Source organism: Eptesicus fuscus, chromosome 6, assembly GCF_027574615.1.
Source record: "Eptesicus fuscus isolate TK198812 chromosome 6, DD_ASM_mEF_20220401, whole genome shotgun sequence".
NCBI classification, from domain to species: domain Eukaryota; kingdom Metazoa; phylum Chordata; class Mammalia; order Chiroptera; family Vespertilionidae; genus Eptesicus; species Eptesicus fuscus.
Window position 1 is genome coordinate 72,671,985 of NC_072478.1, and position 27,934 is coordinate 72,699,918.

The window sequence follows — 27,934 nt, forward strand, 5'->3', positions numbered from 1 at the left end:
GGGGATGGCGTTTTAGGTGGAGTTGTGTTTGTACCCAGATCCGGAAGCTCAGGGCGTGGCCAAGCCCAAGGCCCACGCCCCGCCCTTGCAGAAGGTACGGAAGTCGAAGCCACCTTTTGGCAAACAATTTCGTGCTGCTTCGTATCGACGTTTCTTCTGACTAGTTTGTGGAAGAGCCCCACCAACAAGTACTTGTTCTAAGACCGATATCCTGAGATCAGGGCAGAGAAATCACAGCTTCGCGGGTGGACAACCGCCATGCCTGCTGTCAGCAGTTTACTGCTGGTTGGCAAAGCCAGTCTGACAGCGTTCACATAACCAGGGTCCAGGGCAGACCTCCATCCGTCCAACACCTTCATTAGGCAGCAGGGCTTCGTGTTGCCTGGACTCAAGTGAGTGCTTTTGTACTACATTTTGCATACAAGTTTCCCAACAAACTGATCCATTGATAAGAAAAACAGACCACTATCGGGGCAGCCAGACACCTGCAAAGGCTGTTTCCACCATAAGATCACTGACGTTATTTCCAAATCCATCCTTCTGGACCAGTCCTTTGCACCCCTATCTCATTAATGCAGATGGGCCGCACTGGCCACTAAATGCTTACTTTGGAGCCACCAAAGTGTCTTTTCCACTGAATTTTAAGCTCCCCGGGGGCTGTGTATCACATCTAGGTACATCTTACTATTGCTCACAGCAATTACCACAGCTCAATTTATGATCATGACGTTATTCACGGTAATTTTTTAATGGGATGGTCAGAATTAGAGTTCAGGCTGCAACATTTACGTTTCTAAGACCCGATAATGGCTGATGTTGATAAGGGTTTTGTTTTCCGTTGGTCGTTAGGCTTGCTCAAACTAAGTTTACAACATAATATTAGCACATTTCTTTTTTGAGTATTGGACAAAAATCTTAAGAGTGGTTGTGGCTCAGACATTCTGGAAAGCAAGTTAATTTGAAGAATTGAAGACCCATTTTCAACATTTTGTGTGTGTGTATGTGTGTAAATATATCCTCTCAAAGGTCTGCCTAAGATCATAAAGGTTACCCTTTCCATTCTTCACGAATCAGTTTCCAGAGCCACAACAATATTTGAAAGAGGGAAAAAGAAATAAAGCATGATGATCATTAGCTTACACTTCAGGGACAAACACCAGAATCTGTGTCTTTAATACGTCATTTCTAGTAAAAGACTTCAGTGAAGTTATAGCTGAACATCGGTTTACCTCTAAAATAGTAGCGCTGGCCGGTGTGGCTCGGTTGGTTGGAGCATCCTCCCAAGCACTAAAGGGTCATGGTTTCTATTTCTATTTGGGTCAGGGCACATACCCAGGTTACCCATGCGGGAGGAAACCAATCAATGTTTCTCATATCAGTGTTTCTATCTCCTTTCCCCTTTCTCTAAAATATCAAATTAAAAAATAAAATGGAATAAAGTACCTATTGCTTTGGGATTCTCTTAAGATTGAGAAAATTCTTGTGAAACACTTAACATGTTGCCTGCCCAATCCAAAAACTATTCTATTACTTTACCTCTGGGAAGTGACTTCTCTAAAACAGAAATCAAGTCAGAAGAATTTAATAGGTTTTTTTCTTAATGCCAATTTTTCCATTAACTATTTGGAAATATATTTAAGTATTCATGAAGATGTGGAGCAACAGGAACTCTCACAAACTGGTTATCTGTAAATTGGGAAACCACTTTGGGGAAAAAAAGTATCTAGCAAAGTGGAAACTTAACATACTGTATGACAAGTCAACTCCGTGATATATATTCTAAAGAATACCCATGTACACCAGAAAAGTACAAAAATGTCCTTTTGTTCATAATAGCCAAAAACAGGATATAACCCAAATGTTCATCAGCAGAATACCAACTACCTAGCATATGGATGATTCTCCAGCATAATGTTGAAAGAAAAAAGCAAAACACAAAATATAAAATATAATTACATATACATAAAGTTCAAACACAAGCAAAATTAAAGTATATCACTTAGGGATGCATACACAGAGGTAAATCTATAAAGAGAAAGCAAGGAAATGATGTTCAAGAAGTCAAATTGGTAATTATAAAAATGAGAAGGGGAGGACTTCAATGAGAATAGGACACATGGAGGAGGGGGCTTCCGAGTTACTTTTCTGTATAATACTTTACAAGGGAAAATGAATTAAGTATATAGACATAACTTTATTAAGCTTTATTTTAAAACACCAACAAGTAAAAACTGTTAATACCCATGGTAACTACACATACCTAAATATTATATTACCATCTTATATTATGCTCTGATATGCTGGGAAAAAAGTGAGGAGACATAAAAGCTTTAATAGTTATTTCCAGATAAAAGGCAACCTCTAAAACAGGATTCACAGCATTAACGTCAAAGAAAAAAATGATTCTGATTTCAAGTAATTTATTAAATTCTGGCAAAATAAAAACTGGTTGAATCTTAAAAGGAAAAAAATACACTATATAGATGATGTATTATAGAATTATATACTTGAAACCTGTAATTTTAGTCACCAATGTCACCCCAATAAATTCAATTTAAAAAATTACAATTTTTTTTTAAAGGAAGAGTGCTTAACTCCTTACCATACCTTATTTTACTTTATTATACCAGTAAGTCCTTCTCATTCATAGTTACAATTCCCCAGCCCTCACTGCACCTTCAGGTCAGGTTTGGTCTGGTCCCACTATTCTACCCCTATCGTCCACAATGGCAAAGACACATAAAGAAATCCTGGATATTTTTACATCTGTCACCACATACTAGTTGGAAACCATTATGGTCTGAGAGACAAAATGGACCCGATAGGAAACACTATTAACCTCAGATTAAATTTTCTGTATCTGTTTCTCATCAACAAAATCATTCCTTTATGTTTCTCAGAAAAGTAAGAAAACAGCAAATATAAACACAGGTACCAATTATAAATCTCTAAAATAACTGATGGATGCTTCTCAAATATTTGCTATTTCCTCTGCTTTAAAACAGTGCACTTACTCTCTTTGGTCAAATATAAGAGTGATAAGTGTAACACGATATGAAAACAGGCACTACAAAAAGCCCCCAGTCTAATTCTGCCTCTTGCTCAAATCAACCTAGCCTGACTAAGGCAGCTTCCCAACAGCCTACTCAGGGCTGCATCACTGATGCAGAGCAGGCACTAAGGACAGATGGAAGAGCAGACTTCCCTACAATGTAGATAAGAGGACAGACTTGCTGAGTCACATGCAAATCAGTGAACAAACCAGGATTAGAACCCAAAACAACTGGCCAATTTTTAATTGTAAAGTCAATAGTAATTTGTATTGGATACAACGTTCGTTAACACATTTAAATGGCTTTTTCTAGGTTTTAAATGATTTTCAGTTTCTTTTAATAAAAGCATTTAAAGAAATTTTCAATTTGTCATCGTAAGGATTAGGTCAAATGTAATATACCAGTATTTTTATATTACATTTTCATTTGGAAGACTGTATGTTGAATTCTCCCCACAACAGGTGGGGACCATAGAGAGGAGGCTAGACAGATTGCTTAGAAACAGTAGCAGCCACAAATTAATGAGTACTTGGGGTATGCCATGCATTAAGATAAGTTCCTGACATTTCATTATTTCACTTGATCCTCACAACCTCAGATTGTACTAAATTACCAAAACAGAAATTTACGATTAGAAAAGGACATTATAAACAAGGTCACATGCCTAGAAGTGTCACATCTGAAAAAAGAATCCAGACATCAGACACATGAAAGAAAAATCAACATCATACTTCAAATTGACATGTGTTTATTGCACAAATTTCCCCTAGGACTGGGAGGTTATTATAATACAGGTGCACATTTGAGAAACGTATACAGAACAAGAAACAGTATGTACATTTATCCCACCATCTAAATAACTTAAAGAAAGCAAAAGGATCTCATAAGACATCTACCAGAAATAGACATTGTGTAAAACCCTTTTTTTAAGTGATCAATTCCCAGTGTATGCCAATTGCAACAAAATTAAATTGGTGCTGGTATGTTTATTGCACTTAACAATTTCAAGCTCAAAATTAAGACATATTAATAAAAGCCAGTAATATTTAAAATCAAACCAATTAGTTTATATGAAAGGAAAAATTATTTTAAATCTGTAATGTAAAAGATCACTTTTTTATTTTCTATTGCAACAAACAGGTTTTTAAAAATATGTAACACATATCTGTCTGTACCATAAGAAGTTGAAAAAGTATTTCGAACAGTCCAAAACTCTTTCACATTCATCATAATGACCATACTTTAAAAGCAGCAGCAGCTTACTCCATGGTCTTTGTGTAAGGAAAAAATGACTATGATGAAGGTAATAGAAATTACAGAAGGGCTGGGAATTATAAAGCTCAGGAATCCTATAAGGATTAATAATTCTATAAGAAACTATAGGCCTTTTCCTTCCAAGCAAAGCTTTAAGAGTAACAGTAGCATGAGACATCCACTTATTGAAGACTAAATTTTCTAAATAATTTATTAGATTCAAATGGATAGGACTGTGAATAGCTTGATGATTAATTAAAAAAAAAACATGCAAAACAGACATTATCTATCTGCTATATATATATCATTCTAAACTACAAAACATTATGTACAATGACCCACATATGAACTTTCCTATATTCTGAATTCTGCCAAGAGATTGATTCATAAAATTCCAAACAATAAAATAGTGAAGAATTTCATTAATGAATGGACTAAGAATATTAAGCAAATGAAAATATATCCATAAACATTCTTTGGCAGCAAGTCATCCATGGGAGACTCCAGCACTAACTGGGGCCAGCTGAGAGGACACAGAGGCCAAAATGATTGCAGGCATACCAATTTCAGATTTACATTCCATTGAAACAATAATTTCTTCTTAAATCTAGGTTGGAGAGTTCTTGCATACATAGAGAGCAAGGCAAAATGTGACCCACCACTATAAATTAAAAGTCAAAGCTTAAACCACAAAAATCTTTCTTAATTACTGAAAATTAAACAGGAAGAATGAATGTATTATATAGAAAATGTATTTATTAATAGGATAAGCAAGTAGTTTCTTTTTTAAAGCTAACCAATTATGATAAAAATAGTGCATGAAAGCAGAAATCAACTTCACTTCTAGAATTAAAGTATCTTAGACCAGGTAATTAAAGAATATAATGTAGTATTCAAGTAAACTGAGGTAGTAGAGCATATTGAAAACTTTACTTACCCATATTTTTATTTACATTATTTACAAGAGTTTGGTTCCATGTTAGCTTTTCTCAGAAGCAACACTCTACAGTATATACAGAATAACAATAATTGAAAAAAGTGAAAATCCCTGGGGAAAAAAATAGCTTTTGGAAGAAGGGAAATTCAAGAAAAGAGAATAATTTTAAGGATTAATGAGTTCTATTTAGTGTAAATAGAATATTATGAAGCAGTGAAACAAAGAAAATATTTCCCATGGGTTCAAGGATGGCTAATGCCAAAAGCAAGAGCCTCGGCTACCTGAGCACTTTTGAAGAAAATATTATTTTTGCCAATACTTTGGTGCAATTTTTAATCCTAATTTTAATTTATTAAATTAGGTACAAATATGTTAATATTAACATTTATAAGAATTAGCTTATACTTATAAACAAAACAAATAATATAAAGTACTACTATTTTGGGAATTTACATTCCTCAGCCTTAAAAAAGCGATAGGCTTTACTTATATTTTAGGGTGTGTGAAACAGGAAAATCACCACAAAGGAACATTTCAACATTATATACAATGAATACTAGTTGAATATATATGTATATATATTTACATATACATATATATATATATTTAAAAAGCATGTTTACCAATCTTGTATTTCTACTTCTGCTTTTTTAAAAAACTAGATACATATGTACACTTGGGTGGGTAACATAACACAGATTTACACTCATTCTTCTAAGTTTCTTATAATTCACAGGTTACTTAAAATACTTTGAAAAATACCCCCAAATTAACTATTTTGAATTGACAATATAAGAAATAATCAAGGTTTTATAAACCTATGTACCTTAGAAATAAAGAATTAAAACTAATGAAATGACTATTTGTGAACCATTTAATCATGAGACATCTGTTGCTATTTATGAGTTGTGGACACACTGTAGTGATCATATAAAAATCCTCAATGTCATTCATTTTATATAATTTTCTAAGTTATACTTTGGCCTTTTCAAATGCTTTCCCCTGAATTACATATGCTGCTTTAGTTCCACTGGGTTAAAAATCTACCTCCACCCAAAAAGTCCAGTCAAAAAGAAAAAACCATCCCTCCAACGAACACACAATATGCACTGCAATGCAGGATACACAGGTGACTGACTCATTCAGATCAGAATCTAATGGGGGAAAAAATGCCATAATGCATGTTGTGTCTGCTTCCTTGTTATCTATTTAAGATTCTAAACAATCTTTATGTTAAAGGAGTATCTGAGCAACATATGGAGAGTGAGTGCTTGCTACAGCAGCCAGAAGAGGAAGATCACTGGATTCAATCCTGAAATTAAGAGAAAAAAAACATCTCAGTCAGGCTTTCTGTACCCAAGTCACTATACCTCAGCTGTAAAGGACCCAGGTCACGCTGGCCAAAAGAAAAAGGTAAGAGAACTGAAGATAACGACAGTTGGAAATATTTCAATCAGTAAAAACCAGAACCAAAGTTTTAAAAAAAACATCTACCCAGCCTATGTGGCTCAGTGGTTGAGCATCAACCCATGAACCAGGAAGTCACAGTTCGATTCCCAGTCAGGGCATATGCCCGGGTTGCGGGCTCAATCCCCATTAGGAGGCGTGCAGGAGGCAGCCCATGGATGATTCTCTCTCATCACTGATATTTCTATTTCTCCCTCTCCCTTCCTCTCTCGGAAATCAATAAAAACATATAAAAATATTTTATTAATAAAAGGATCTGAAACCCAATGGTGAAGTCATGGGTGTAGGAAAGCATCTCACTGACCTGCTGATGGACCATGCATCAGGGCAAGAAATCTAAGAAATACAATATTCTATATAATAAAAGCCTAATATGCAAACTGATTGAATGGCAGAACGACTGGTGGAACGCCTCGTCACTATGATGCGCACTGACCACCAGGGGGACAGACGCTCAACACAGGAGCTGCCCCCAGCCCACAGACCCCAGGCCAGCCAAGGCGGGTGCTAGTGGGAGTCCCCCGATTGCCCTGCCGGTCGCCCCACAGAGGGAGGCAATAGGCAGCAGCAAGGGGCAGGACCAGCCAGCAAGCGGGCAGCAGTGGGGCCAGCTGGTGAGTGGGCCAGCACCGCACCACCGATCACTCCGCCAGTCACCTCCCGAAGAGGGAGGCAACCAGTGGCAGCAGTGGGGGACAGGGCCGGCGAGCGGGCAGCGCCAGGCCAGCCAAGGCAGGTGCCAGCGGAAGCCCCCAATCGCCTCACCGGTCGCCCCCACAGATTGGCCCTGATTGCCGGCCAGGCCTTAGGGACCCTACCCATGCACCAATTTCTTGCATCAAGCCTCTAGTAGTATAATAATAGGATAATAATGTGCATCCATATTGTTTTGAACACAAATGTTTCTATAAAATATATAAGAAATAATAAAAGTATCTTAAAAATACATCTTACCACAAATAATTTACAAGAAAAGAGAAATGGCCAATAAATATAGAAACATCACTCATGTAGACTGATTCATGTTAGAGAATAAATAAATATACATAAGTAAACTGTAATCAGATTTCATTTCTCAGCAAGTAGCCTGACAAAGATTAAAAAGTTGGTAATAGCCAATATACAAGTTATAAGTGTGTACTTCCTGCTATTTGTAATAAATTATTCTGGTACTTACTGGATAGCATTTACTATTACATATCAAAATAACTATCAATATCTATCAGAAAGTTAATACACATGCCCTTTAACCAAAAATTCTCCTTCAAATAATTTATCCTATAATCTTCAAAGATTTATACTCATTCTAGCATTGGTTTATAGTAGCAAAAGAAAATACAGCAAGCCCTCAAATAATGTTTTTTCATTAAACCACATCGTTTCATTATAACTATAACTTAGAGGCCCAGTGCACGAAATTTGTGCACTGGCAGGGTCCCTAGCAGCTGCTGGCTGCATACTTCCTTCCTTCCCCTGGCCAACCCTGCCCCCTGGTCAAACTCCTGGACAAACTCTTAGTCGAGGGGACAATTTGCATACTAAGCTTTTATTATGTAGATGAGATGCCACTGAAACTTAATTCTTGTTTATATCAATTAGCACATGGTAAAACTGGTTTCATTATGTCATTTCACTTAAAGTTGCAGAACCTACTAAAGATGTTAAGTGAGAACTTACTGTTTATATAAATCCCACCATATAATGAAATGTTATATAGCCATCTATATATATAAAAGCCTAAGAGACCAAATGATTGAACGACCAGTTGACTGGTCACTACGACACACACTGACCACCACGGGCAGATGCTCAATGCAGGAGCTGCCCCCTGGTGGTCAGTGTGCTCCCACAGCCAACCTCCTGCGGCCCCTCCCCCTGGCCGGCCAACCTCCCGTGGCCCCTTCCCCTGGCCGGCCAACCTCCCATGGCCCCAATCGGCCCTGATTGCTGGTCTGGCCAAGGGACCCACCTATGCACGAATTCGTGCATTGCGCCTCTAGTTAAAAATAATGAGATAGATCAGTATGTGCTTATATGAACAAACGTTCAGGATTTATTAAAAGGCAAGTTGCCCGGTGATATAATAGAGTAGAAATTAATTTCTATTTATTATTGTATAAAAAATTTGTCAGAAAAAACAATCCATTAACTGTGTTTGGGTGAAGCTGGCAAGTTGGGGAAAAGAAGATGAGGAATTACTTTTCATTTTATGCCATAATGCACTATAAATTTTGGTTAAATGCACATTACTTTAAAAACTAATTTTTTTTTAAATACAGGCATTATGCACAGAGAAGCATCTATTTCTAATCTGGATGGTAAGGAGTAACATTAGTGAAAGAATTTAATTTGGTTTCTGACAAACAGTAGCTACTTGTTGATATTGGCTCTTTCTTCCTTCATAAAAACTGAATTAGACAAAAGTTCTGGCTTGTTTTAATTTCCTCAACTAACATTTCAAGAATAATTCACACACAAACACACACACACACACACACACACACAAAATGGCCATAGAAAATAAGGAAAATGATCACAGAACATAATGAAAAAGGCTATACTATGCCTCCCAATAATTTATCTGTTCCTCCTTCAGTTAGCCTTTTAGATAACTGTCTTCTTCCCAAGAATAACTACAGAGTAGACAGACATATAGACAATGGGGAAAGAGTAGTAATATGTAGATAATGTACTACCATCCAGTGTGCTGCTATTTCAATCAGTTCATTTGGATGGTGGAAAGGAGGCTGGGAAGGAGTGTTCAATATATATGTAAATAAAAATAAATACTACTTATTTTTCCAAGACAAAAAATTAGATTTAATTAATTTTTATCTAACTATATCCTCAATTTACTGTAATGGCACAGGGGACAATGCACTTTAGATCAGAAGAAGACAGGGATATGGTCTTATGTGGTACAGAGCAACCTAAATGATAATAGTGTCCAGCTTCTAAAAGGAAAAGACACAAGAAAGCAATTCTAAGGAATAGCTCTTGCTTAAAGACAGCACAATGTGAAAGCCAGAAAAGAAACCATAAACATACCCTAGAACCACTCCCAGCTCCTTGACATGAACACGCATCTGGCCCCTCAGGTACTCAGACAGCATTTTGCTTTTGAAGTACAGCTCCTGTAACCGGTCTTCAAGATGCATTACACACTGCAGTTAGGGGAAACGAAGAACCAGGTCAGAAAATGGTGTCCAATTCTAAGTGATGGCAATTTTGAAAGCATTTTTGACAATTCTATTTAGTTACTCCAACATAAACTACAATTTGGAGAACATTTTTTAAAAAAACTGAATTTATTGGGGTGACAACAGTTTGCAAAACATACAAGTTATAAGTGTACAACTCAGTAAGACATCATCAGCACACTGCACTGTGCACCCATCGCCCCAAGCAAAATCTTTCCATTCCCATTTCCGCCCCCCCCCACCCCTTTGCCCATCTCCCTTTCCCTTTGGCTATCACCACACTGTTGTCTGTGTCTGTGTGTTACATATGTTTTTTGGCTAATACTTTCAACTTATTTCATCCAGTCCCCACTTCCCCCTCCCCTCTGACAGCTATTAGTTTGTTCCATGTATCCCTGCCTGTTTTCTATATTTTTTTGTCAGTTTATTTTTTTTCCATCATATTCCACATATAAGTGAGATCATATGGTATTTGTCTTTCCCACAAGGGATCCAATTTCTCCACATCCTGGCCAATACTTTATTGTTATAAATATTCTAATGGGTATGAAGTGGTATCTCATTGTGGTTTTGATTTGCATTTTCCTAATGAGTAATAATGTTGAACATCTTTTTATGTGCCTGTTGGCCATCTGTGTATCTTCTTTAGGGGAATATCTATTCGTTGTGCCTTTGTTATTGTTGAGTTGTTAGAGCTTCCTATATATTCTGGATACCAATCTCTCTTCAGATATATGATTTGCAAATATTTTCTTCCATTCTGTGGGTTGTCTTTTTACTGTTGATAGTTTGTATCAACTCACTTTGATACAAAATGAGTTTTTAATTTGATGAAGTCCAATTTATCTATTTTTTACTTTTGTTGCCTGTGCTTTTGGAGTCAAATCCAAGAAATCACTGCTGAATCCAATGTCATAGATTATCCCCTATGTTTTTCTTCAGAGTTGTATAGTTTTAGCACTTACAGTTAGGTTTGTTCAATTTTAGATTTAAGTTTGAGTTTATTTTTGTAGGTATAGGTAAGGATTCAACATTATTCTTTTGCATGTGGACAGCCTGTTTTCTCAGTATGAGTTCTTGAAAAGATTCCTTTGTCTTTGTCTTTTGAAAAGGCTCCCCGGTCAAAAACCAGTTCATCATATGTGTGAGGGTTTATTTTGGGGCCATTATATTCTAATGGTCTATATGTCTGTCCTTATGCTAGTACCATACTGTTTTGATTACTGTCACTCTGTAGTAAGTTTTAAAATCAGGAGATGTGAGTTTTCCTACTTTGTTCTTTATCAAGATTGTTTTGGTTTGTTCAGGGTCCCTTGAGATGCCATACACATTTTAGGTTGGGTCCATTTCTGAAAAAAAAAAGTCATTGGAATTTTTGATAGGAATTTCATTGAAACAATAGATCACTTTTGGGGGATGTAGTCATTTTCATAATACCAAGTCTTCCAATCCTTGAAATATGGAAGATATCTTTCCATTTATTTGTCTTTAATTTCTTTCAGCAACATTCTGTAGTTTCCAGTGTACAAAAGTCTCTTGTCTCCTTAAATTCATGTCTTCATGTCTAAGTATTTTATTCGTTTGATAATATTATAAATGCTTTCTTCATTTCCTTTTCAGATTGTTCACTGCTAGTGTAATGAAATGCAACTATCTTTGCATGCTGATTTTATATCTTCACACTTTGCTGAATTCATTTATCAAGTCTATTAGTTTTTTTGTGGAATCTACATTTTCTAAATACAAGATCATGTCATCTGCAAACAAGAGATCCTTTTACTTCTTCCTTTCCAATTTGGATGCCTCTTGTTTCTTTTTCTTTCCTAACTGCTCTGGCTAGGACTTACTTACATTGAATAGAAGTGGTGAAAGTGGGCATCTACATCTTGTCCCTCATTTTAAGGATAAATCCTCATTCTTTCACCATTGAACAGAATGTTAGTTGTGGGTTTGTCAAATATGGTCATTATCATGTTGATCTACAGTGGGGTTTTTAATGATGCTATATTATAGTTTTCCTAAGAAGAAAAAAATCTTGAAAGTTGGAAATAGTGTCGTCCATAAGAGGTTACCAGTATTATGAAGAGGAATCATCAAAGCCCTGGCATGACAATGAGGGTCCAGAATGCACTGGCATTCTGCACAAAGCTTAGGGACATTGCATGTCCCTACATTACATGATACTAGTCAGGTACTAAATTATGGCTGCTGAAATCATAGAATATACTATAAGACATGTACACATCCCCTTCTTTTTCTAGTCATCTTGGGCTACCATAACAAAATAACATAATCTCAGTGGTTTATACAGAAAATTATCTTTTCACAGCTGTGGAGGCTGCAAGTCTGAGATCAGGGTGCCAGTATGGTCGGGTTCTAGTGAGAACTCTTCCTGACTGGCAGACAACTGCTTTTTCCCTGTGTCCTCACATGGTGGAGAGAATGCAATTTCTCTTTTCTACTTTTTTTAAGGCCACTAATCCCATCATGAGGGCCCCATCCTCATTATCTAATTCATTACTTAACCCTAATTAACTCCAAAAGACCCATCTCCAAATACCATCATCACATTGGAGGTCAGGGATCCAACACATGGGACTTTACAGGAAAACAAACACCTTCTTTCAGGAAAACAATGAAGAAGCTAACAGTAGTGGTTCAATGTAGGCACATACTAAATAGTTTAGTCACCTATTACAGTGCTCAAATTCAAGCCTCAGACACACTTACAAAATTTGGAGACAAGTTATGTTTATAAAGCTGAAGAGTGGAATGAAGCAGATTGGACACAAGACTGGAAACCAATACTTCTTTTCCCAATTTATTATCTGTCACTCGTCTCTGGCTACTGGCCACTTGCACAGTCCATTTATCCATATCTGCTATAATACAGACAGCTTCTGCTATTGGTTCATCCAACACTGGATGCTGGGGGGAAAAAAAGAAGAATTCATCTTACAATGAGCAAATGAAATTTTCAAAGATAATGCTAATGGAATGAGACAAGGAAGAGATATGAAATGCAACCAGAATAAAAGAATATTAAGTTATGACAGGTATAGGTAGAAAGATGCATTACCAGAATCTTGTAGTCTTTAATCCAGAACTTGACTTTCACTGATCTTTTGACCATTTATTCATTCAACAAATTTACTGAGTACCAACCATGTGCCAGGCAATTAGAAGAAAATGTTTTTTTACCTTGAAAGAGCTAACTATTTTAAAAATATATAGGATGGGGCCGAAACCGGTTTGGCTCAGTGGATAGAGCGTCGGTCTGCGGACTGAAGGGTCCCAGGTTCGATTCCGGTCAAGGGCATGTACATTGGTTGCGGGCACATCCCCGGTGGGGGGTGTGCAGGAGGCAGCTGGTCGATGTATCTCTCTCATCAATGTTTCTAGCTCTCTATCTCTCTCCCTTTCTTTCTGTGAAAAATCAATAAAATATATTTAAAAAATAAAATAAATAAAATAAAAAAATATATAGGATGGGGATTGACATGAACAAGTCAATGCTAAGGTTCTGTGATAACTATCCCAACCTGTCAGGCATTAATTTGCTTGAACACCTCAGGGGCCATTCCTTGATCACATGAAGTACCCTGCTGGCTATATGCACTAGGTGTTTCTATTTTACCAATATATATATCCAGAGTATGGATACAGAAGTTAAAAGGAGACAAGTCAACAGATACTCATATGACTAAATGGGAAAAAAGTCTCTCTCTACACACACACACACACACAGATATTATACCCTAGTTACATTTTTTAAAATACAGATCTATAGCTAATAGAAAAAATTACTCAAATCAAACTATTTATCATAAAGATCTCTAAGTATGGAATGTTAAGATTTTAAAGAACAACTTCTGTTTTTGCTTTGTATATCTTTATATTGTTTGCATTTCTATCACAAGCATTTACCTAAATAACACTTTTAAAATTAGAAAATTTAATGCATAGTAAAAAGTATTTTTAACTCACATATACTGATAATAGGACCATAGGCACATGGCTGTGCTCTTGACTTTCCATGGTTTACACATAAATACCAAAAGCAATTATGTCACAGTACCACTATCAGAAAGAGATGATGAGCCCTACAATGCTCAATACTTCAACATAATTCTGTCTTTGGAAAGGTAAGAATTTCTTCAACACTGGCCATATACTAGATTAGCAGCAATAAGACTGAGACATAATAATTTGAAATTCTTGGACCCAATAGCTTTTTCCTTTCAAATTTTATGTTATTACAATTTTATAGTTAAGAATGTAAGTTTCCTCCTGGATAAACCCAGATTTGGCGCTCTCAAAGGATATACTTTTGCGCAGTTAATGAACAATCGCTTTGAATAAATCTTTTTGTTTGATGCTAAGGAAAAAGAAAATGAAGCTCACAATCTTATGAAAAAGAAAAATAGAAATACACCTGGCTATAAAAAGACAAGTATAGCTCAGCCATTGACCTGGGTTGAGCGTCAACCTATGAACCAGGAGGTCAGGGTTTGATTCCCAGTCAGGGCATATGCCTGGGTTGCGGGCTCGATCCCTAGTGTGGGACATGCAGGAGGCAGCCAATCAGTGATTCTCTCTCATCACTGATGTTGCTATCTCTCTATCCCTTTCCCTTTCTCTCTAAAATCAATAAAAATATATTTAATTTTTTTTTTAAATAAATGAAAAGACATGTAACAGATGAAATAGAAACCAAGTGCTGGGGTAGTATAAGAGGGCAACAGGGAGTTCTGTGTGACTGGGAGTTTCACAGAAGGGACATAGGGATATGACACTGAAGTATGGCTAGGATTGCTGTTGATAATCACGAGAGAAATATGGATAATTCCCATAAGGATAACGCTTTGAGACAACGTGGAGGAACCTGGAGTATTATGCTAAACGAAATAAACCAGTCAGAGACAAGTATCACGTGATCTCACACATATGTGGAATCTAATGAACAAAATAAACTCTTGAACAAAATAGATCCAGAGACATAGAATCCTGGAACAGACTGACAAATCTCAGAGGGAAGGCAGAGGTGAGGGAGTGGAAAGAGATTAACTGAAGAACTTACGTGCATATATGCATAACCCATGGACAGACAATAGTGCAGTGAAGGCCTGAGGAGGGGGCAGGAGCCGAGTAGAGGGGGAAGGGGACAGCTGTAATACTTTCAACAATAAAGATTTTAAAAATTACATATATGTATACGTGTGTGTGTGTGTATAAAAAATATGAAACACTAGAAACCCAGTTACTGAAACAGATGGCAGAAGACAAAACATTCTTTTTTTTTTTTTTTTAACCATAGTGAAAAGGCTCCAAGAGCAATAGAATGGGATTACTAATGTAAAAGTCTTGCAAGCTTTGTAATGCCAATTTTGCATTTGAAGTAACCTTTGTTCATCTATTTTAGAGACAGTATGGCACACGAGTTTAGAAGCATAGCATAAGAACAGGCTTAATTAACCCTTTGCACTCGCCTGCTTTTTTCTCGATTCCTTTATTCTACTCGGGATTTAATTTTTTAAATACCCCAGATTTTACAAAGCACGGCAGTAGAATAAAAAACTGGAGTTTCTTTTCATACAAACTTATTTATTTGGATTTTTTTATATTTCAAATTATTGACATATTCAAAGAGTATAAAAAGAGCTGCTACCGATGCTAACCGTGTCGAGTCACACTCGGCATCTGAGTGCAAAAGGTTAAGATCAGGACTGCCATTACCTATCTATACCTGAAATATAAGAGTGAAAATAATAATAAGTACTACAAGGGATTATTATAAGATTAAGTGAGGTATTACATTTAAGTGTCTAATACACACTAGGAACACAATAAATACTAAATGCTTATTACTATTACTTTTCTTCCCTAGTAATTAGCAGGTAGCAACTCAATACCAAAATGCTTTGTCTTCAATAGGAGACAGTAACCCCATCCATTGTCAGGCTTTCAGAGAGAACAATAAAGAGCACCATGTGTGGTAATGGGTACAGATGGAGGAAGAAAAGAGACTGAGTGACCAAGATCAGGCATAAGGAAAGATAAGAAAACATAGAGAACATTTCAAGGACCCACATAGGATTTCCTAATCAAGTATTTACTCAGTACTATATTAGGCACTGGGAGGACAGAATTGAAAATATAGAAATGGTTCCTTCACCCTGAAGAGCAAATACCATCAACTGATATAAATTGTTTCTTCTGAAGCATTAAATAACTTTCTGAACCTTCTTCAAGTATTTATTTTTATATGTTGTACTTCACTTACTCATTTACTTGCCTTATTTTCTCCATTACTAAGTAAATAACTTGAGGTTCAGAAACTATTTCTTTTTCATCTATATATCCCTTGAAGTGTTAACACTATGTTCAGAACATAGAAAGTCAGTAAGTATTGGTATTAAAAGGTTGAGCAATATAGCTTTTTAAATATAAAGAATGTGAGTGTGACTAAGTTTTCCTGGATTTACCATAATTCCCCTACTACCATGGTCGGCAAACTGTGGCTCGCGAGCCACATGCGGCTCTTTGGCCCCTTGAGTATGGCTCTTCCACAAAATACCACGGCCTGGGCGAGTCTATTTTGAAGAAGTGGCGTTAGAAGAAGTTTAAGTTTAAAAAATTTGGCTCTCAAAAGAAATTTCAATCATTGTGCTGTTGATATTTGGCTCTGTTGACTAATGAGTTTGCCGACCACTGCCCTACTATATAATAAAGCACTAAAATGTACAACTTTAATTTTCTACAGACACAGGTTTAAACCTTTTTGACTAACAATTAAGTGTCTGCTTGCTCACTGAGTCCTATTTCTCACCCATTTTTTCCTAGATCAGTGATGGCGAACCTAAGACACGCGTGTCAGCACTGACACGCGTAGCCATTTCTGATGACACGCGGCCAGAGGATGAAACATTTGCTGCTCCTGAGGATGAAACATTTGCAAAATAATGTTTTTTCCTCAAAGTGACACACTACCCGAGTTATGCTCAGTTTTTTGGCGAAGTTTGACACACCAAGCTCAAAAAGTTGCCCATCACTGTCCTAGATGGCTTTCTTCATTTCCTTTGTAATGGTTATTATGGGGGGTTGGGTGGGAAGAAGGAAAGTTTTATTAAAACAAAAACTTATTAAAGTGAAAGATGGAATTGAAGGGAGAAATAGAAAATTCAGCAACAGTTTGGAAACTCCAATATTCACCCTCAATAACTGATGGAACAACTAGACAGAAAATCAGCAAGGACATAGGCTATCAAGCAACTTGACCTGACATCTATAACACTCTACCCAACAACTCTTTAAATGCACATGGACCACCCTAGCCAGTTTGGCTCAATAGATAAGAGCATCGGCCTGCGGACCAAAGGGCCCCAGGTTCGATTCCGGTCAAGAGCACATACTTGGGCTGTGGGCTCACTCCAAAGTGCAGGAGGCAGCCAATCAATGATTCCCTCTGATCATTGATGTTTCTATCTCTCTCATCCTCTCCCTTCCTCTCTGAAACCAATAAAAAATATATATTAAAAAAATAAATAAATGCACATGGACCATTCTCCAGCATAGACCACATGCTGGGCCATCAAACAAGTCTTAATAAGTTTAAAAGTATCTTGTCTGACCACAATGAAACTAATTTAGAGAGCAACTATAAAAGAAAATTCAAAAATTTCACAAACATTTGGAAAGTAAACATCATGCTTCTACATAACCCATGGGTCAAATTAGAAAATACTTTGAAGTGAATGCAAATGAAAACACAACATCAAATTTATGAGACTCAGTTAAAAAAGTGCTTAGAAGGAAAATTTCCATCTTTAAACGCTCATATTTGAAAAGAAAAAAAAAAATGTTTCAAATCAATAACATAGGCTTTTACCTTAAGAAGCTAGAGCAAACTAAACCCAAAGCAATTAGAAGGAAATAATAAAATTATGATAGAAAAGAATGAAATATAAAATGATTGCAGAAAAATATCAATTGAGACCAAAGTTGTTTCCTTAAAATATCAACAAAACTAACAAACCCTAAGCTTTTAAAACAGTATGGTACTAGCATAAGGACAGACATATAGACCATTAGAATATAATGGCCCCAAAATAAACCATAAGAATCAGCAAACCTTTCCTGTACAGAACCAGATAGAGAATATTTTTGGCTTTAGGAGATGTATGATCACTGTCTCAATGACTCAACTCTGCTGTGGAGGCAGAAAAATAGTTATAAAATATATAAATAAATGGGTGTGGTCACATTTCAATAAAACTGTATTTATAGAAAGCAAGTGTATTTGTACAATGGGCCACTGCTTACTGATGTTTGATGTATGTGGGCCAAAAGTATCTACTAATGAAATCAAGGCATGAATGAACTCTTCTTTGGAGAATCCCCTACCTTTAAGGGAGGAAAAAATGGAACAATACAGATTACAAAAATCACAAATAAAAGAGGGGACATAACCATAACCAGAGACCTTATAGAAATGAAAAGGATTATAAGTATATACTATGAACAACTTTATTCCAATATATTGAAACTAACTAATTTCTAGAAAGACAAAAATCACCAAAATTGACTCAGGGAGAAAAAGAGAACCAGAATAGATCTATAATAAGGAATTGAATTAGCAATTTAAAATATTCTCATAACTGCTGAGGGGGCTGCAAATCAGGCCCGGAGAGAGGCCTGAAGAGAGAAGCAGGGTCTGATCCATAGCCTCTGTGGCAGCTGTTGATCAGCACTTGCCTCTCTTTCTCTCTGGGCCTGGCCAGTAGCTGCACCTCCATTTCTCTCCAGGCCTCCACCGGGGCTGCTGATCAAGCCTGCTTTTCTGATCAGGCCCCAGTGATAGGCCCAGAGACGCTGACTGGCATAGAAACTGACCAATCAGAACCAAATCTGCGTCAACTGTGAGGAAGCAATGGCTGCCTAGGAGGTGGAGCTTTTGACGCTGACTGGCATAGAAACCAACCAATCAGAACCAACTCCGGGTGAACTGTGAGGAGCCAATGGCTGTCTAGGAGGCGGAGCTTTTGATGCTGACTGGCATAGAAACCAACCAATCAGAACCAAATTGGCCGGCAGAGGAGGGCAGTTAGGGGCAAGATCAGGCTGGCAGGGGAGGGCAGTTGGGGGTGATCAGACAGGCAGAGGCAGTTAGTGGCGATCAGGCCAACAAGGGAGGGCAGTTGGGGGCAACCAGGCCAGCAGGGGAGGGCAGCTGAGAGCCATCAGACCGGCAGGGGAGGGCAGTTGGGGGCGATCGGGCTGGCAGGGGAACAGTTAGGTGGTGATCAGGCTGGCAGGCAGAAGCAGTTAGAGGCAATCAGGCAGGCAAGCAGTTAGGAGCCAGCAGTCCCAGATTGTGAGAGGGATGTCAGACTGCTGGTTTAGTCGGACATCCCCCAAGGGGTCCCTGATTGGAGAGGGTGCAGGCTGGGCTGAGGGACCCCCCCCCCACGGGGCATGAATTTCGTGCACCGGGCCTCTAGTGAATGTATAAATAAGTGAAGCAACAAATGGATGTTTCTGTTTCTCTCCCTCCTTCTCTCTCCTCCCTCCCCCCTCTCTAAAAATCAATCAATAAAAAATAAACCAATATAAAGTAACATATTCTCATTAAAATTTTTCCTAGCTTTAAACACCTGTATTTGAAAAGGAAAAATGGGCCGAAACCGGTTTGGCTCAGTGGATAGAGCGTCGGCCTGCAGACTAAAAGATCCCAGGTTCGATTCCGGTCAAGGGCATGTATGTACCTTGGTTGCGGGCACATCCCCAGTAGGGGGTGTGCAAGAGGCAGCTGATTGATGTTTCTCTCTCATCAATGTTTCTAACTCTCTATCCCTCTCTCTTCCTCTCTGTAAAAAATCAATAAAATATATTTTTAAAAAAAAAAAGGAAAAATGGCTTCTAGACCCAGATGGCTTTACTGGTAAATTCTATCAAACGCTTAGAGGAAACAAATAAAAGCAACAACAACCTTCCAGAGTATCTTAAGAAAAGAGAAGGGGACACTTTCCCCCTACTCACCCTATAAGGGTATTGATAGTATTTGATAGTATTATTCTTATATTAAAGCTAGACAAAAACATCACAAGAAAACTACAGACGAATATCCCTTATGAATATAGACTCCAAAATTCACAATAAAATATTAATAAGTCAAAAACAGCCAACACATAAAAAGTACTATATATACCATGACCAAGTGAAATTCCGCCCCCCTCTCCCGCCAAAATATAAAGAGTTGGTTTTTCATCTAAAAATCAATCTATGTAATCTTGATTAACAGTTTAAAGAAGAAATGAAAAATCACGTGTTTCAATAGACACCAAAAAAGTAATTGACAAAATCCCACACCTATTCATGATTTAAAAGGGGAGAGGGACCAAAAAAACTCGAAAAATTAGGAAGAGAAGGGAATTTTCTCCACCTGATAAATGGCATCTGTAAGAAGCCTATAGCTAACATCATACTTATTAATAAAAGACTAAATGTTTTCTCTCTAAAATAGGAGCAAGACAAGGATGTCTACTCTCAGCACTTCTGGCAACATTGTATGGAGGTTCTAGGCTAAAAAAGATGTCAAACTGTCTATTTATTGATGACATGAGCTTGTATGTAGAAAAATCCTAAAGAATCTACAAAGGACCTACAAAAACTAATAAAAGAGTTCAGGATGAACATACATAAATCAATTGTACTTCTATAATCTAGCAAAGAATAAACTGAAAATAAAATTAAGAAAATAATTCCATGCACATTTAAGCATTTGCGATTTTATTGATATAATCTAGTGATAATTTGATATTGGAACTCTACTCACTTTCATGGTATCAGATACAAACAAGCAGTTATTAGAGAAAGTGACTGATTCAGAGAACAATGATTGTATTACATAGTGAAGTGTAACAAAAATATAAGGCGATTCTGGATTCCACTGGTTAAGAGTTCATTCTAAATAAATTCAAAAGCAGTGATGGTCACTCACCTGCACAGCGTGGGACAAATCTGACAGCAGACATTGACGGAGCCTCTCATCACTACTAATTCCTTGAAGAACAAAGTCAGGCACATAAGACGAACAGTAGCCACCTAACAAGGACCTTCCAAAATTGGCGATGTTGGGCTGAACAGCACTCACTTCAATTAACTTTGACCTAGAAAAAAGGTCCAGTCAGATCCACAAAATACTCCTATCCAGAGAAGAGGGTCTGATGAACAACTTTGTAATGAGGTGAGCATAAATCTTTCATAATAGACTTTAGGAATACTGTCCCTTATGTAGCAGATTCTTAATATAATCAGATTATGAAAACCATCATCCAAAACAAAGTAAATATCTCACAAACCCAAAGTTTGGTTTCTAACTTTTCTCAAGTATGAATCTTCTCCTTGTACATTGGACCCAGAATATTACATACATTCCCTGTTTTCCTCTTAGTGTTGGCCAAATTTATTTGTAACAGCCATTTATTACCTTCTCAGCGATTCTCTCTCCCTAGTTGCCAGACTCAGCATAGGTTCCTTTTTGGAGCATGATTATTCACTCCTAAATGGCTTGAAAACTCCTAAGAAGAAGTCTCCTACACACCAACATTACTTTTCTCTACTGCCTCCACAAAGCCTTCCTGGAGTGCCTGTGGGGCTTAGCCTTTAATCTTTCCTATGAGTAATAGGACATGATAACAGAACCATCCAGGACAATGATCTGTCTTTCATATTAGCTACTACCAACCTTCAGAGACAAACTAAATAAAACAATGGTACATATCTACATAAGGCCTATTACAGATCAAAACTTCCTACTTACCCAGGAAAAGGTATCTCATCTTCTTCTGCCCAATCTTCTTGCTCTCCTCCATAATAACTGCTTACTTGTCTAGTCATATCCTGACCTGTATCTTCACTTTCACTATCCCCAAGGGCACTATCTGAACTTTCATTTCTTGGAATGTCCCATTCAATTCCTACAGCATTTTTTTTCTCTGAACTCTCTTTATCCCCATGGGGGACAAGAAGGGAGAGTGTACCTCTTTGGTCCTGCTGAGGGTAGCAGGTTTTACATGAATCTTGATGAACTTCTATACATTTACAAAGTTCACTGTTCTGTTTGCTATTTTTTATACATAATCTTTTTGAAAACTCTAACATGCAGCAGTGTTCTTTACTGTCTGTACTTGTTTTAACTGGGATATCATCAATAGTTCTGGTTTCAATGGAATCATCATTAAAATATTCATCAAATAAGCTCATGCTTTCTGGGTCTGAATGATTCCAACAGGGAAGTTCACAGGGCTCTCCAGAAACCATTGGTATATCGGACTCTCTAGATTGGTCCTTAGTTGTTTGTTTAGTTTCTTGATGCAGATCAATAGCCTCTCTTTCTTCTTTCAGTGGTTTGGTGTGATGCCTGGTAATCTGATCCACCACAGCCTGACTCCTGAGTTCAGTATCAGAGTCAGGTGACATAGAATCCCCAATCAAGAAAGTAACCTTTGTCTGGGTTGCCTCACAAGAAAATGCAGCAGTCACAAGCTTATCTGGAGGTTTTTTTTCCACAACCATTCCTGTGGATCTCAGCACCTTGCCTGTGTGATTACCAGAATCCAGCAATTCCTCACTCTGCCATGTTTCTTCTGCTGGTTCTAAGCCTGATTTCAACAATGCACATTTGTCAACTGGAGCAGATGCTGTGCAAACAATTGTCTCTAACTTGGTGTCAAGGCAAGCTCTTAATTTATCTCTGCACTGTTCAACATCAACAGCATTTTCTTCTTGGCAATCAGGAGGAGAAATCATTCCGCACTCATTGGCAATTCCTAGCAACTCCTTAGAGCTGTTTTGAATATCTTCCCTCTCTTTTCTCAAAACATTCTCTGAATTTTGCCCAAGGAGTGGACGACTACAATATTTACAGTTACAATTAGGAGTCCTTGTTTCTTCTGACTCTTTAAAGAGCAAACTGCTTTTGTTTCTATGCATTGTGATAAGCACATATTCAGATTCTTCTATTTCACCTTTCTCTAACGTGGTTGTAATCACCGTGCCTGGCATAACAATGGCTTCATCTTCTCCGTTTTCTAAAAGATGGGTTTCTTGAAGTTCAGAGCATCTTATGAAATAAGTAAGAAAATAAAGCAGCCTCTGGACCATGTCTTGTCGTTTGCCAACTACCACAGTTCTTGCTAACCTTACAGGAGAGCCAATAGCACCGTACAAGTCCCCTGCAATGGAAAAATAAGTTAATGGACACATCCTTTACTCATGCAGCTAAGCAAGCTATTTTCAATGACTGGAAACCTACTATTATTGTATGAGGGTTCAGGTTTTATTCTTAGTTTTTTAATAGGTAACTATTCAGAAGAATAGGATAAGATGAGTGGTCTAAATCAAAGAGAAAGATGAATGCAGGGATTTTCCATCTTCCTCCTTAAGAAGTTGCTATGGTTTTGAAACCTCAAGCAAAAAGTCAGTTGTAAAAGTTGGATTTAATAAGAATATTCTGTGTCAGGCCCCAAGTAGAGAAGCAGAGCCCTCCATCTAGGTGGAGAAGTACTGCCTGAAATACTATGTACAAAAATATTCTGTAGCTGCATTCAATGCAGAAAAGGGAAGCACAATACCTTCTGGGGGTCAAGGAGAGGAAAGGAGTGGTGGTGGAATGGAACAGAGCTAGAATGGTCACATCATACACTTCATCTTCTTTGATTTAAATCATAACACCAAACATTAATTTTTGCTACCCTAATCAGAACCCTAAAGCACCCATGGTTTTCAAAAGCCCATTTTCCCCTTTTATTGTCTCAAGGGTTGGGTCCTCAGGACAGACCAGAAAAGGCAAGAAGAGTGAGACCTATCCTAAGAGGAAAACAAAGGGCAACATATTTAACCATGTGGTTCATTTTCACTTTTGTATCCATACTAGACATAAACAATAATTGCATTATAAAAGGGGGCAGGAGTAACTAAGAGTTACCAATGTCATTTCTATGTTTATGCTATACCTCAACTTAAACCAAAAAAAGGTTTTAAACACTTTAAAATGGACAATACAAAGTAATTAATTTAAATTTAATTGAATTTTGCAAGTTGTTATTATATTTAAAACCTCTATTTAAATTTTATAAAAGCTTCACACTTTTTAAAGGAACGAAGACATGTTAAGTTTCAAATAAAGGTATGCTACAAACAGTACTATGCTAAATTTTCTTTTTTAAGCTAAGACACTGGCCCTGATACCATCATGCCACTGTTCAAAACTATGCCCAAGACTCCCACTAATTACTAAATAAATTGAACTGCTTTGGCATGGCAACTGAGTCTTTCATGACTATTTCCACCTTTACTTCTCCAGGTTACCTTCTTATGCACCCAAAGTCCCACTTAAAGTAGACTACTTAAACTGAATATGCTCAGAACTTTCAACACCTACACCCCTTTACTCACGTTATTTTTGTTCCCTTCCCTCTGTATTTTTATCAGTCCAAAGCTACCAACCCAATCATCTTCCCTTGGGCAAAAGTATCCCCAATTGAACTCCCATGGAATTTTTTATTTCGCTCACAGTTTCTCTTTGAATTATCATTATTGCTCTCATATTCATTATCTATATAATAATACTGTCAACTTCTTGAGGGTAGGGACCAGATATAATTTTATACCCTCTAATATTATTTGCTCTTTGCACAGAGCCTTAGATACATCATGTACTCAATATATAACTATAGAATTGAAAATAGGTTTGAAAGGTTCCCCCCAAAATACTACTGAATCATGTGATTTGAAAAAAGGAAAGTTATTAACCATACAAAAGAATATTACTCAGGATTAAAAAAGAATGAACTATGCCCTAGCCAGTTTGGCTCAGTGGATAGAGTGTTGGCCTGCGGACTCAAGGGTCCCAGGTTCGATTCTGGTCAAGGGCATGTACCTTGGTTGCGGGCACATCCCCAGGAGGGGGTGTGCAGGAGGCAGCTGATTGATGTTTCTCTCTCATAGATGTTTCTAACTCTCTATCCCTCTTCCTTTCTGTAAAATCAATAATATATATATATATATATATATATATATATATATATATATAAAGAATGAACTATTAATACATAAAAAAATAGGTGAATCTCAAAATAATTAAACGAGAGCATATACTACTCTGATTCCATTTCTTTAAAACGCTAGAAAATATAAAGTAATCTATCATGACAGAAAGCAGAACAGTGGCTACTTGGGTATATGGGACAGTGAACAGGAAGAGTGGTGAAAAACAGGAGGAAGGGCATGAGGTAATTTCGGAAGTGATGAATATATTCACCATCATGATTTTAGTGATGGTTTCAGAGACATATATTTTGACATATACATCAAAACTTACAAAATTATATACTTTACATATGTGTTTGCTGTATATTAGTGACGCTGTAATTCAGTAGGAAAAAGCAGAGGAGGAAGGAAGAAAAGAAGGGAAGAGAGAGGGTGAGAGGGAGGAAGGAAGCAAGGAAGGAGAAAGGGAAGGGAGGTTGGTTACATGAATTAATAAGCCATATGACAATCTGCCTGGCAAGTTAACTCACCAACACAACCTAAAGGAACTTTCTATGAGGTCACCAAGATGTTTTCATCATATTCCTCCCTGATTACCTAACAGCAATAGAGTAAGGGTAGCTACATTTACCAGTCACTGTCCTAAGCACTTTCATAACTTTATGAAGTATGTAATACCTATTATTATACGCACTTTGCAAATAAAGGAAATGTGATCCAAATGTGGTCTGCCTGATTCCACAGCCTGTGCTTTTTAAGCACCATGCTACACTGCCTTCCTAATGACTTCTACTCATCAACTATCCCTTCTCTCCTGTTAACCATTTATTCACTGAGGCCTAGCACAAAGGGAAACATTTTCCAAAATTACTCAACAAACAAACAAAAGTGGAACAATACAAACCTCTGACTGCTTTTTAGTTAACTGGATTTATTGAACTATCATGAGTGACTTTGTTGACTTTCTTTCTAGGCAAAGGATCTAACACAAACCCCCCTGAAGATCCTGAAGTTACTAGTGAACCAACCATCATCCTGCTTCCCCTGCTCCAACTTCAGCTCTCTAACTATAAGGGATCTCTATATACTATATATAAAAGGCTAATATGCTAAGTGTCCCTCCAACCATCCAACCAATTGCTATGACACGCACTGAACACTAGGGGGCAGACACTCAAAGCAGGAGCTGCCATGGCCATTTACAGAGAAACAGCACCACAAACCTGGCACCGACAAAGCAACATTCAGCTTCCCTGAAGTGGGACACAGGCCCCACCATCACCCCGGAGCAACACCCCACCAAATTGCAGCCAATGCTGCCGAGACCCCATGGCGCAAAATGCGGCCCTCAGCCCAGCCTGGAAACAGTTGCTGTGGGCACCGGGTAATGACATCATGTAGCAATGCCCAGCTTCCTCTCCCTAGCGACTAGCATTCTTGGAGTTTCTTCAGCCCAGGAACACAACTTGCTTTATAGCCAGGTACAAACATTTTACACTGTAACAAAATGTCTGTGAAGCGTTTTCCCATGCCACATCTCATTTGAGCCTCACAGAAGTCCTGGAGTAGGTAGCTAGGAGACTCGGTGCAATCCTATTTTCTTTTCGTTAGCCGGAAAATGGAGATTTAGGAAGTTTAGAAACTTGACCTGACTGAAAAGAAGTAAGAAATGGTGGACCTTGAAAATGACTTCAGGTTTTCTCACTGTGCAGAATATAGTCAAACACTGCTGCAGTTAAATACTTTACCCTTTGTTCTCCCTGTGTGATCTACAATAATGATCTATTTTGTGTTGCTATTTACTGCTGTGTTGCTGACAATTACCTTAAAGAGAAGTTGGGGTGCTTCACTGGGCTGGAAAAAGTTTAGTTAAATCAGAAAACAAGTTTATTCTATACATAAAAGGCTAAGTTGACTCGTGCATGCGCAATACATATAAAGCTCGCTGGAGCCAATCGCACGTGTGTGTTACAATCTGTCATTGTCGATCGTGAATTTGGTTGATACTTCTATTATAGAAAAAGGGCGAATAGTAATATTAAAATACTTCTAATTAATTTCCTTTCAATGTGCACAAATTTGTGCAACAGGCCACTAGTATTAAACATAAGATGAGGGGGGGAGGATAAGACAATTCAGCAGATATAAAATGACAAGTAATGAACAGATACTTTAACATTTACTTTCTTGTCTTTTTTTCTTTTTTGGCTATAAAATAACTCCAGACAGTTACACAAAAGTCCAAGTATAATGCATAATGTGATGATTATCAGACTACATACCCAGCTGTGCCCAAAGTGGGTTATACGGATGAGTCTTTGCCAACATGTCCACACTCTGAGAGGAATGTTTTTCTAAAAATATTTTTATAGGTGGTTGTCCATTTGGCATGACTGTTGGAACCCAGGCAAGATGATTGGTCAGAACTGCAGTAATGAGTGCTGGCAAGAATCTGGAAACAAAATGCATCCTATCAGATTCCAATCTGCCTTCATGAAACCTCAGGTAAATACAGTGACAGAATAAAGCAAAGAAAGTACATATTCGCATATGGCCAAACAGCATACAAAAAGAGAGGGGAAAGGACAGGCATATCACCGGGATAAAAATGAAATTTAATTAATTTTTTGGTTGTGTGTGAGTCAAAGAAAATCCTTGAAATAAAGACAGCATTCACAAGGAACTATTTCTGATCATAATTATAAATATGTGGTTTTACATGAAAAACTATGGATTCTTTTCAGTGTTCAATTTACACAATTTATTAACAAACTAGAGGCCCGATGCACGAAGATTCGTGCAAGAATGGGCCTTTCTTCCCCTGGCTGCCAGCACCGCCTTCACTCTGGCCGGAGCTGCCTTCCTGCCTTCCCACGCTGCCCAGAGGACCTGAGCAGCTGGGGCGGTGCAGAACACCTGCATCCTGCCCCTGGCTGCCTGCATATGAAAATTAAGCCGCCATCTTTGTTGGG

The 27,934-nt window shown here is 37.6% G+C and overlaps 1 protein-coding gene and 1 long non-coding RNA gene across 3 annotated transcripts in view; one reads left to right on the top strand and one right to left on the bottom strand.

Annotated features, from left to right (window-relative positions):
- The first annotated feature begins 108 nt into the window (after positions 1-108).
- On the top strand, positions 109-27,410 carry LOC129149473 (uncharacterized). Its single transcript, XR_008556376.1, has 3 exons — positions 109-392; positions 6,484-6,657; positions 27,335-27,410. It is a non-coding gene; the product is annotated as an uncharacterized LOC129149473 (long non-coding RNA).
- FNIP1 (folliculin interacting protein 1) overlaps positions 3,785-27,934 on the bottom strand; it is a 107,450-nt gene continuing 83,300 nt past the window's right edge. For both annotated transcript variants that reach the window (XM_008142641.3, XM_008142635.3), the window contains 6 exons: positions 27,245-27,414; positions 21,733-23,146; positions 20,911-21,079; positions 12,642-12,839; positions 9,760-9,875; positions 3,785-6,556 (listed from right to left, as the gene is read on the bottom strand). In XM_008142641.3, the coding sequence (XP_008140863.1) occupies positions 6,478-6,556; positions 9,760-9,875; positions 12,642-12,839; positions 20,911-21,079; positions 21,733-23,146; positions 27,245-27,414 (2,146 nt within the window). In that variant the 3' untranslated portion in view covers positions 3,785-6,477. The remainder of the gene's footprint in view (positions 6,557-9,759; positions 9,876-12,641; positions 12,840-20,910; positions 21,080-21,732; positions 23,147-27,244; positions 27,415-27,934) is intronic.